At 37.0% G+C, this 13,095-nt stretch overlaps 1 protein-coding gene across 1 annotated transcript in view; it reads left to right on the forward strand.

Annotated features, from left to right (window-relative positions):
- Nucleotides 1-12,848, forward strand: part of LOC126272031 (collagen alpha-2(IV) chain) — a 233,649-nt gene extending 220,801 nt beyond the window's left edge. Inside the window, exons 28-31 of the mRNA XM_049974536.1 lie at nucleotides 2,903-3,104; nucleotides 8,250-8,421; nucleotides 8,577-8,691; nucleotides 11,239-12,848. Of these exons, the coding sequence (XP_049830493.1) occupies nucleotides 2,903-3,104; nucleotides 8,250-8,421; nucleotides 8,577-8,691; nucleotides 11,239-11,496 (747 nt within the window). The 3' untranslated portion in view covers nucleotides 11,497-12,848. The remainder of the gene's footprint in view (nucleotides 1-2,902; nucleotides 3,105-8,249; nucleotides 8,422-8,576; nucleotides 8,692-11,238) is intronic.
- The last annotated feature ends 247 nt before the right edge of the window (nucleotides 12,849-13,095 follow it).

The following is a 13,095-nucleotide window of genomic DNA, read 5'->3' on the forward strand; positions in this document are numbered from 1 at the left end:
GGCAGCAGGGACCATGGACTAAACAAGCAAAACCTGAGGTGTCCCATGCAATATGCCAAACTCTCCACCACTAGTACACTCCGAGACAGCAGCCTGAAAGTGCTGACCTTAACTAAAAGCACCTTCACCTGTTTGTGAATTGCAGCCAGCTCATCTTGCATCCACACACAGCATGCACACATGCTATCATATCATCACAACTAACTTAAGAAATAAACTGTAACATTACACAGAGAAACTAAATATGCAACTTGCTACAATCCTGACATGTCACAAATGCAGACTGCTACCTTACTGAGCTGTGTTACTGGCTATCCAAAAGAAATGACAACTGCACTACAGACTGCCTGAATTTATATTTTACAGTTATATAAACGTGAGATTAACCTCTTAAACAGAATAACATGCATATAATTTAAGACTTAAACTGTAAAGAAAACACAGAAAAAGTTAAATACTTAACTTGCCACTCCATGGTTAGTAACAAGTCACATTGCCAGCTAATTAGAGAAACAATACACTGATGTCATCTCTGGCCTTACATTAACAGGCACATATCATTTTTTTTACTACAGTCAAGCAGTGGAAAATCCAGGATGGAATGTAATAATATTATGAAAAGGAAAGTTGCCACTCACCATGCTGATAGGCACAACAAAAAGACTGTTCCAAATAAAGCTTTCGGCCTATACAGTTGATGGCTACGGTTGCCTTGGACTGCAGTCACATGTGTGTGAGTTGCATTTGAGTGTGTGTGTGTGTGTGTGTGTGTGTGGTGTGTGTGTGTGTGTGTGTGTGTGTGTGTGTGTGTGTGTGTGTGCGTGTGTGTGTGTGTGAGTGATCCATTTTTGATGAAGGCCTTATGAGCTGAAAGCTTTGGAAGAGTCTTCTTGTTGTGCCTATCTGCAATTCAGCATCTCCAGTTTATGGCGATGGCCACTTTACTTTTGTTTATAACAGTCTTTTTAAATCTCAACAGTGAAACATGAACTATTAAATACACATTGTAAACAAATAAAGCTAATTACCTTGAAGCACTATGACACAGGGAACACATAGTATTTAACTGAATTGATTAACAATATACAAGGTGCTTAAATAATGAGTGTAGGCTACACATCTTGCCACTGGTGGAAGGGGTGGTGATAGATCTTTAATAATCAGGTTTTTAATGAAAATAATTAAATGTCAGGCAGTAGTCAAAGATAAGGTTCATACATTTGTCAGTTACATGTAATAATCAGTTTAGTAAAATGATTTGAGAAAATGTAGAGCAGCGATGTATTTCTGCATATGACCGTGAAATAATTACGTAAAAAGCAAGCTTACCTACCGTGTAGAAAACATTTGCACAGATTGTTATAACTGTAATGTCTGCTGTGTTGTGATCTGAGTCATTGCTAATATGTCAGCCAGCAGAATAGCTGCAATAACAATTTTAGACTGGTTACATGTATAACAAATGTAATAAAGTTCTTATTTTTAACAATTCTGAAGAATTCTGCATAACTTAAACTCACAAAGAAACATAAAATGACAATCTGTGCAAGCAATAAGGTAATAACTGATCATTGCGGTCTCTGTCCGTCTCCTTAGCTGAATGGTCAGTGTGTGTGACTGCAATGCAATGGGTCAGTTTTGATTCCCGGGTGAGTCAGAGATTTTCTTCACTCGGGAACTGGATGTTGGGTTGTCATCATCATGTCATCATCATCAACATGCAAGTCACTCAATGTGATGTCAACTGAAAAGACTTGCAACTTGGCAGCCAAACCTGTGGCCATCAGTGCCATGCAAACATTTCATTTTTCTGTAGTCTCTGAGAGATATTTGTCTAAATAGACTTGTGACTGAACTGATGAGTTTTCAGAGTGCAGATTATTATCCAGAGAGAAGAATAATAGCCAATTACCATGAGATATGTCTTAAGGAAATGTGAAATAACAATAGTTGTTTTGTAATTTGCATTTATGGCCTGGTAATAGTATTGTTGTTATCCCTGCTCCTTATTAGTATATATATCCTTGACAATATGTTACTAAAGTAGTATTTTATAAATTACATTCAATTTGACATTCTGAAGATTTCAGTCCAGCCTTGAAGAAATTGTTATCATAACTACAGAATAATTTTAAACTGTAATTTATGGATTAAAAATAGGCTTGAAATTGTAGAGCTTGAGTTTTGGTGAGTCACAAATCAAACTGGTAATGGGTTTGTACATATCTGGGAATAAAAATGCAACCTGTTATGAATCTAAATGTAAGCTGTATTTTAGGTAACTCAAATGATGGGCTTTTGTTCATTTCTGGTGTATTATGAAATTGCAGCTTCTTTGTGAAAGAGAAATTTCAAATGAATTATTCACTGAATATATCCTGCAGTATTGCTTGGAGTGGATCTATATTAAATAAACTAAAAGGGAACACTAAGAGAATCTCAGACAGAACAACACAAATTGTTACTTTTGTTCAAATAATTTAGTTCTGAATTACATTAAAAGAAAGATGTTAGTTACATCCTGAAACTTTCTGATCAGAATGATATAATCATATTTCTGCAATGAATTTAATAGAATACAGAGATATAACATATGGCTCCTGTATCAACTCCAAGATTTTGTTAAAATATTGGATGCACAAAAATATATTGTCTTCTATGTAGGCTCCATGCATGACTCAAATAAGGAGAATGTGCTACAGTAAAAGATATCCTCTGTCAGTCATTCACATTGTTAGCTACATGTGTGGTAGTAGAAACACAGTTTCATTCCACCAGTGTCTAAAAACATAACTATTAAGCTTATTTTAAAGGAAAAGAACTTTGCATGTAGCCTGTGTTATCAGCTAATCAATTAAGGAGAAAATATCACTGTATGTTATGATTGTGACATCTTCTACAGGGAGAACGTGGAGATCCAGGACCAAAAGGTGATGCTGGATTGCCTTGTGAACAACAGCCTGATTACCTGACTGGTATTCTGTTGGTGAGGCATAGTCAGACAACCCAGATTCCACAATGTGAGCCTGGACATGTCAAGCTGTGGGATGGTTACAGTCTTCTGTATATTGAAGGAAATGAAAAAGCACATCACCAAGATCTTGGTAAATATTTATCACTAGTTTAATAGCACTAATACGCTCCTGGAAATTGAAATAAGAACACCGTGAATTCATTGTCCCAGGAAGGGGAAACTTTATTGACACATTCCTGGGGTCAGATACATCACATGATCACACTGACAGAACCACAGGCACATAGACACAGGCAACAGAGCGTGCACAATGTCGGCACTAGTACAGTGTATATCCACTTTTCGCAGCAATGCAGGCTGCTATTCTCCCATGGAGACGATCGTAGAGATGCTGGATGTAGTCCTGTGGAACGGCTTGCCATGCCATTTCCACCTGGCGCCTCAGTTGGACCAGCGTTCGTGCTGGACGTGCAGACCACGTGAGACGACGCTTCATCCAGTCCCAAACATGCTCAATGGGGGACAGATCCGGAGATCTTGCTGGCCAGGGTAGTTGACTTACACCTTCTAGAGCACATTGGGTGGCACGGGATACATGCGGACGTGCATTGTCCTGTTGGAACAGCAAGTTCCCTTGCCGGTCTAGGAATGGTAGAATGATGGGTTCGATGACGGTTTGGATGTACCGTGCACTATTCAGTGTCCCCTCGACGATCACCAGAGGTGTACGGCCAGTGTAGGAGATCGCTCCCCACACCATGATGCCGGGTGTTGGCCCTGTGTGCCTCGGTCGTATGCAGTCCTGATTGTGGCGCTCACCTGCACGGCGCCAAACATGCATACGACCATCATTGGCACCAAGGCAGTTCGTCCCTCCATTCACGCCTGTCGCGACACCACTGGAGGCGGGTTGCACGATGTTGGGGCGTGAGCGGAAGACGGCCTAACGGTGTGCGGGACCGTAGCCCAGCTTCATGGAGACGGTTGCGAATGGTCCTCGCCGATACCCCAGGAGCAACAGTGTCCCTAATTTGCTGGGAAGAATGACTACTTAAATTCCTCTGTCCATACTGTAGTTAGTGTAATCTTGACTTTGTGAGTCCCATAAGAGTGCTATGTATCGTGCTGTTGCGTATTTCTAGATTCCTCACACTAGCATCTCAAATCCTTGTAAGTATTCTTCAGCATGTCTGTGACACTCTTGCTCCATGCACCAAAGAATCTTGTGACTATTCACAGTGCCCTTCTTTGTATGTGTTCAATATCCTCTGTCAATCCGGTTTGGTTTGGATCCCAAACACTTGACCAATATTCTAGGATATGTTGCATGGGAGTTTTGTAAACTCTCTCCTTTGTGATTGATTGAATTTTCCCACTGTCCTACCACTGAATCAAAGTATGTCATCATTTTTAACTGTGACTGAGCCTACGTGACTATTCCACTTAATATCCCTGTACATTGTTACACCCAAGTACTTGTATGGGCTGATTTGTTTCTACTGGTGTTTCATTGATACTGTAGTCAAAGAATACTATGTTTCTGCCTTTATTGAAGTGCACAGTTTTAAATTACTGAACTTTTAAGGCAAGTTGCCAGCCTTTGTACTACTGATTTGTAAGCTTACTAAGATTTGACTGTATGTTTGTGCACCTTCATCACTGATAACTGTATCATGTTCGAAAAGTCCGAGGTTGGTATTAATATTGTCTACCTGCTCATTAATATACAACAAGAATAGTAATGGTCCCAACACACATGCCTTGGACACACCTAAGGTTGCAGTAGGCAGTTAAGAGAAATGGCTGTGAGGGTTGAGGTGGGGAATGGGGAGACAGTTCTTCCCTCAGTTTAATTCTACCACATAGTTATTGAGAATATTGCTTTACCAGGCAACTTCATTGTCACCCTTGTTGCATTTCATTGTTTTCTGTTTATGGTCTACAAGTGTCTTTTATTTTTTAAATAGAGCACCAGTGAGAAAAAGGAAAATTCTAATGAAATGTGCATGCAGACATCACGTCCACACTGAAAGCAACTTATGGTCAAGAAGATTCTATTCTTGCTGTTGTTTCTAATGAATAAATTGAAATTATGTCCAGATGAAAAAATACATTTCAGTAGTTGCACAGACAGTACCAGAGTTAATAATTACTCAAACAGCATGTGTAGTGCATATCCATGCAAATGGACAATTTTAACAACATTATTTTGGAAGTATTATTGTATTGAAGAAGTGAGATAATTTAAAATATTTACATAACTTGAACCTCTTCCAATCAGATACAGTTACAATGTTGATGTAATTGCAACCATGAAAACTTTTTTAGACCAGCACTTACTATCATGTCTAGACTTAAGTGTTGGTGTCACACTCAGTAAAATGCTTTTCAAAAGTGAAGAAAATTGCACACATTTTATAACCATGATCCATTGGCTTTTGGGATGTCATGTGATAAAAGTATGAGTTGAACTCTCTTTTCTTCAGTGGCTTTGGCTGTATGGAAGCAGATTCTCAAAAATATTTCAGCAGCCAAATAAATGCTTATGCATCTGAGAACTGCCCTACTAATCTTGCATTCAAGTAACTATCATGTGCTGTTGTGATTATGTAGATTTTCCCAGCGTCTTACATGTTTATGCTCTTCATGGGTATGCTGCCAGATATGATCAACTTCACTACACAATATTTCAGCCATCTTCAGGTGCGACTGCCGAGTACACAATCATGCCGGAACTGAATTAACATCATAAATGGTAGCTTTTTTATACCCCGGATCCAGACCACTGCACCTGCACAAGAAGTGGAACAGTTGCCCCCTGTGAAGTAAAGAATTGAACCTGGCATAAGTGATCAATCGCAAATTAAAATGCAGCAGGTCAAAAACCATACTGTTGTTGTTTTACATCAGATAAAATAGGGTTCTGCATCTTGCATAAAGAAAGACCTTTATCTCTATTAATAATGTCATCAGATAATTGAATTTTGATGGATTCCCTGAGCACACTATCCTGGTAATGAGAAGCCAGAACAATAATTTGCATATCTTTAAACAATATGTTGTGCCCTTCTCTGAGACAATGTTTGGCAACGGAAGATTTTTCAGGCTGGAGCAAACGTATGTGACACTGATGTTCCACATATCAGTCACGAACAGTGCAAACAGTCTGCCAATATAGGCCTTTCCACAATGACAAGGAATTTTATAAACTCCAGGCTTTCTCAATCCCAATCATCTTTAACAGATTCAAAATGGCCTGTTTATTGGATGATTCTGCTTACCGTCAACTTCAGGGTGATCCTACAGACCGGATAAAGCGGAAGACCATTTCACTTATTAAGAAGAGCTGCCTGCCAAAGGACGCCATCAAAAACCTTCATCCAGGGTCGGCAGTACTGCCCAGGTTGTATGGTTTACCAAAGGTGCATAAAACTGGAACTCCTATTCGTCCTATTGTTAGTAATTTGGGCACTCCTACTTATAATTTAGCTAAATATCTTGCTTCCATCCTCAGCCCTTATGTTGGGAAATGTGAACATCATTTATCCATCTCAGCTGATTTCATTCAATGGTTGAAGCCTTTATGCATTGGAACATCTGACCTTCTAATTAGTTTTGATGTGGTTTGTCTTTTCATCCAGGTACCTTCAGAAGAGTCCTTGTTAATTCGTCAACTTTTGGATGATAAAACTACTGAGCTGTATCACCATGTGTTATCACCTACATATTTTTTATTTAATGACATATTTTTTTAACAAACTGATGGTGTGGTTATGGGGAGTCCTCTTTTCCCTATTGTCACCAATCTTTTTATGGAAGATTTTCAAGATATCACACTCAGTACTTATCTTCAACCTACATGTTTTTCTCCAAAAAATGGATAATATTTTCATTGTTTGGCCACATGGAATGGAAGCTCTTAATCAGTTTGTAGATCATTTTAACTGTCTTCATCCACACATCAAATTTTCAATGGAAACTGAAAAAGATGGGAAATTACCTTTTTTGGGTGTTCTAGTACACAAAAAAGAAAATGGTACCTTGTGACATGGCGTATACTATAAACCCACACATACAGACTGCTATCTTTATTCTGCTAGTTGTCATCCAACACATCAGTGCATGGAAGTTCTACGTACATTGGTTGAGAGCTTATGCCATTTCCGATTCCAAAAATTTGACACTGGAACTGGATTGTCTTAAGTCTATCTTCAAGCTCAATGGATATATCAATCATCAAATTAATCACGCTTTTCAGTTTGGACCATCAGGTGAACCAGTGCTGGACACTGTAAATCAATTGCTTTCTACCCTTTGCTGGAAGTATTTCTTCAAAAATTTCTAGAATTCTCAGTTAATATGATATCAAATGTGTTCTTTTGCCTGTGGCCAAGACTAGAGCCCTGTTTGAATCTGTTAAGGATGATATGGGATTGAGAAAGCCTGGAGTTTATAAAATTCCTTGTCATTGTGGAAAGGCCTATATTGGTAGACTATTCACACTGTTCATGACCAATGTGTGGAACATCATCACCACATACGTTTGCTCCAACCTAAAAACTCTGTTGTCATGAAACATTGTCTCAGTGAAGGACATAACATGTCATTTAAAGATACACAAATTATTGCTCTGGCTTCTCATTACTCGGATTGTGTACTACATCTTAATTTGCGATTTATCACTTTCGCCAGTTTCTACTGCCAGTGGCGCTGCATTGCTTTGCTTCGCAGGGGGCAGCTCTTCCACTTCTCATGCAGACACAATGGCATGGACCCAGGGTATAAAGGAGCCACTGTTTCTGATGTTCATTCAGTTCTTGCATGATCGTGTACTCAGCAATCGCACCTGAAGATGGCGGCCAGATGGATCGCCGAAATATTGTGTAGTGAAGACAATCATATCAGGCAGCATACCCATGAAGAGAATAAGCATCTTGTGCTGTTGTTTTCCATCCTACCCTAAACAGAAAACGTGCCTTCAAAATAAGGAAAATATTCTAATCTACAATACCAAGTGAATTTTCAGGTTTTCAAGGTGTATGAATTATATTTTGTGCATGCAGCCATGCAAATTCCATCTCTTCTGGAATTTCCTTGGCTGCTTGCCTTAAATTTAATGGATTTCACAAAACCATCATGGCCAAAAACCCATAAATCAACTTATTTGTGAATCATTTGTATTCCATAAATTGCAGTTTGAAATGAGATTAGCATTGCCACAAATATTTTCAGATTCCTAAAAATTTCATTTAATGTAACTTTTTTCCTTCAAAAGGTTTTGCTGGATCCTGTGTGAAGAAATTCAGCACAATGCCATTTTTGTTCTGTGATTTTAATGATGTGTGTAACTATGCCAGTCGGAATGATAAGTCTTACTGGCTATCTACAAATGAGGCCATACCAATGATGCCTGTAGAAGAGAGTGCTATTCGGCAGTTCATTTCAAGGTCAGTAAGAATTTGGGACTTCTATGTAAGTTACTCCTATCCACAATAGAAATAGCAAATAAGAATTGCACAAATATTTTTATAAGGTAGTAAACACTTAAAATACCTATTATTTTGTTTTTATTGCTGTTTATTATCATTTCTTGTCCATACAGGTGTGTTGTCTGTGAAGCTCCAGCAAATATAATAGCTGTCCACAGTCAATCTGACACAGTACCAGAATGTCCATTTGGTTGGTCTGGGCTCTGGATAGGATACAGTTTTGTCATGGTAAGTGTTGTCGGCAGTTTTTAAGTTATTATAATCAGAAAATGATGTGTAGCTCGTTAAATATCAAGTGACTGAGCAGAGACCCAAATAAAATACAAAAAAATTAAAATGTGTATCATAGTAGACAGAGGAAAGGAAAGGAAAGGTAGAAAAACCCAAAGAGAGAGAGAGAAAATTTCCTGGCCAGATATATTCTGGTCTAGAGATTTGTCTTTAAGAGCACAATTCTACAGTCAATATGTTGTTTTCCCAGCAACAGTACATTCTGAATTCATCTGTAAAAGTAATACTCTTATTTAAGGGTTTACTCAACAGGAATGGACACTGTACCTCACAAGCACCTTTTATTTGCTTAAAACATGTTGCTGATTATAAAAATTAGAAATATTGCTGTTATTATAAATGAAGGGAATAAATTTGTTAATTTGTTATGAATTTAAAGAAGGTAAGGTTAACACAGTCCAATATACCTTATTAGGTAGTGGAGTGGTTGATGAGCATATGGATTTTTATACTAACACAGAAGCCAGATACATTACAAAAATAGAAAATTCATGATGGAAAAACAAACAGAAATGAGGATAGGCAGATGACTGATTGGTGGCACAGCTTGGATAATCGTGCAAGATTTTGATGTCTTTTAGTCTACGCAGATATCCGCTACTGTGGGAGGAGGTAGGTTAGTGGAGTTGGTGGGTGGGTGGATGGGTGGGGGTATTTTGTTAGACAAGAGAGGAGGTGACAAAACAAATATAACCTTTGGTAACATCCTCAAAACTTAGAATAATAAAGAATGGAGACAAAATAAAACTGCTTTACTAGACAAATGGCATTATGATACAGTAAGAACCGGTATATCTCAGCCACACTATATTGTAATATTGAGTTCAAGAACTGACAACAATTACACAAAAACTGAACAGATTATTTGTTAAACATTCACTTCCAGCAATGGAGCATGAATCTTTGACAAAGGTAGTCACACATGATGGAAAAATGCCATAAAAAAAACTTAACAATCATCGGCCAAAGCTGTCAAGATGACCACTAAGGTACAAGAGGAGGCTGCAAAAGTTTGAACAGTTTTATTCTTTGATGCTATCACAAATGGTTTGCGTCAATATTTTGTTGTTTTCCAGTGAGGTCAAATACATTGCTGTGGAATACCTTGATAGGTACAATAAATAATGAAACATTACTATGAGATATTTTGCTCGATAAGTGACTGGACTAAAGATTTCTTGACAGTTGAGCTCAAATGCATTATTTTGGGTGATAGCTGTTCATCAGACAAAGATATAATATCAGATGTGTAAAGAGCCATATACTATGCTAATTTTGGTCACAGTTATAGTAATAGCCTGACAGAATATGTAAGTTATAATTATGAACTCTTTTTGGATGTTTTGTATTCTGAGAAAGCACTGATAAGACTGAGGTTTGGTAAGTATATTGTCAGCTGCCCTTGAATACAAAAAAATTAAAAATTAATCTGCACTTGATTATTTCTAATTGAAAGACATTGAAACCCACTTGGAGAATTAGAAGGCATGAAGCACAATAATGATGTTAATTTTAGTGTGAGAGTACTCATAGTAGAAGACTTGTTCAATGGATACAGTGGATTCATCTTAAAAAAAAAAAAATCACAATTATTTCTCTCAGCCCATTTCCTCTCAACATTCAACTGATCACATGATTTCCAGCCAAGGTAATAGTGCTGGTAATGGGCTTGCTCAGTTCATATGTTTATGTTTGAAAGGTACTGAATCTATCAGAAACAGATCATTTAACAAAAAGCTATACTTTGATTCATAATAAGGAGATGTCATTTAAGAACACATTTTCAGTGTATGTTGTGTGAAAATATGAGGAAAATCGTGGATAAATTACAGCATGTGGATATATAATGAGCTTACAAATCAAACCTTGTCATAATATTATGTATTTACTGTGGTTTAGCTGTAATATAAGTTTTTAATAAGGTAAGCAGACATTTAGCAGTGTTATGTTTACACAGGCATATTCAACAAAGTTTAGGACATTGGTTGAACATCCTGTGGCATTTAATGAAAAGATGTGAGGTAATACGTAGTAAAAGTTTCCTTGTATGTGGGAAGAAATAACTTTGACATTTTTAGAGAGTACTCCTTGCCTTTTACATCACAAAGGGGTGAGCTTCAAATGTATGTGACATGAAATTTGCATGAGAAGTAAATCTGAAGATGGTGTGTTATGAAGAAAGAGCACCCGACATGAAAACTTTGGTAACTAGATCATGCTTTAAAGAATTCAAATGAAGCTTTACCACAGAATTTCATGGAATCCATGATTTTTAGTTGTACCAGTTTGTTAGTAATGTGATAAGTAAGCACTTACCAGACTGGCAGATCATTGCAGTCTAATAAAAGACATGTGTGTTTTTCATTTATAGGATTTTCTAAGATCTGTTTACTTTTTGTTAAAGCAATAAGAATTTATTACTTAAATCTTGCTTAAGGATACCATAAAAATAACCATGGTACTAATCTCAAACCACATTGACAGCACACTGCAGCTGGGGCTGAAGGCGGTGGACAATCGTTAGCAAGTCCAGGTTCATGCTTGGAAGATTTCCGTGCAACACCCTTCATTGAATGTAATGGAGCTAGGGGCACCTGCCACTACTTTGCCAACAAATTCAGCTTCTGGTTGGCGACAATTGAAGATGCCAACCAGTTCCGCGTGCCCCAGAGCCAGACTCTCAAGGCAGGCACCTTGAGGACAAGAGTGAGTCGGTGCCAGGTCTGCATCAAGAATACGTAGAGCAGCATGTGTAAACAGTTTGCACTCATTGTGTTGTTCTCACTTCTCTGTTTCCATGGCTCCTTCAAGGGGTTTCATGGGATATCATGTGTTCATCTACAGAAAAGAATTCTGCTGAAAGTTGTGATGTGTTCCTTAATGTAGTGATGTGTTATACTTCCATACTGCTATCAAAGTAAAGCCTTTCCTTGGAATATGTCCACCACATAGGCTGTTAAGAGGTGTAACAAACTGTATTAAATACATAGTGAAGCATTCAAAGAAAGAACTTTTCTGTGCTTCTTATAAGATGTCTCTCACTGCATCGTGTTTATATGTGTTGGTGGAAAAAAATTATTGGTGCTATATCACTTTACTGTAGTATATATGTCCTTTTCTCCCATCTCACTCCCATCACCTTCCTCAAGAAAAGAGGACTGGCACTTCAGACTCAGTGTAATTTAACTCATAATGAAATGTGTTATTAAGTTATATATTTATGTTAGTTGAAGTTTCTTGTGTTGTAAATTAAAACCTTTTTCCTAAACAGAATTAAATTTGCGAAAGCTGGGTGTTACACTAAACTGCCATAGTATCATATATTATACAAATTTGCTGAGGTAAATATGCATCAGGTTCTGCCTTGATACTGTGTCAATAAAAGATGCTCTAGTCAACTCATCTGTTATTGTCAATGAAAGTTGAACAAATGATGCATTTATTGTTTGTTATGATGTTGATGGTGTAATTTAAATAATTCTACAAATGATCTGCCTTCTTTTATTTCTTTTTTTCAATGGAATATCTTACTGCCAATAATTATTTTTTTCATTTTCAGAAATTCTGTAACAGTGTTCTGTATTTCATGTGCAAGTGTCAGTGGAAAAGTCATACAAAAGTTTTTGTTCATTTGCATTTCAGTTTTTCTTAACCCATATATAAACATTTTTTTAAGTATACATGCTTCTCTTGATGGATCATCACTGTAACCAACCACTGATAAGTGTTTAAATGTATTATACTGACAATCAGTGTATATTTGTAACTTTATTTTTACAGCTCTTTTGCATTAAAATTATAAATGCTTTCACAACCATGTGTAAGTAATGTGGTGTAATATTACTAGTATTAGAAGCGGATGATGTAAGATGTAATAACTGCCAAGAATGTTTTATTGAGAAATAATTTTAAACATTTACACTCCTTTTTTTATTTCCAAAGAGTGAAATTGGGTGTTATGTGATGTGAAGATCAGTAAGTTTCTGTATGTGTGTAAATGATAGTATAATGTTTAAGACTCCTTACTTTGTAATGTATATTGTCTGAAAACACTGCCAATTTGTAACATAAATTAAAAACAATGTTTTAAAATACTTGAGTGTTATTATTTTACACCAGAGAACAGAATGATTTTGTACTATATAATACAAAAGATAGAACTGTTGGGCAAATATAGTTACCCTTGAAAAGGATACTAGCAAAGTAAAATACTACAGCTTGGATAAATCTGTGGATCTGAATGAACACCGTTGGAGTATCTCTCATCAAAACATATTAAGACAAGAAATAAAATGGACAAACTTCTAATCCCAAATAAGAAAAGTGATAGGGTAAATGCAA

Source organism: Schistocerca gregaria, chromosome 5 (assembly GCF_023897955.1).
Source record: "Schistocerca gregaria isolate iqSchGreg1 chromosome 5, iqSchGreg1.2, whole genome shotgun sequence".
Classification (NCBI taxonomy): Eukaryota; Metazoa; Arthropoda; class Insecta; order Orthoptera; family Acrididae; genus Schistocerca; species Schistocerca gregaria.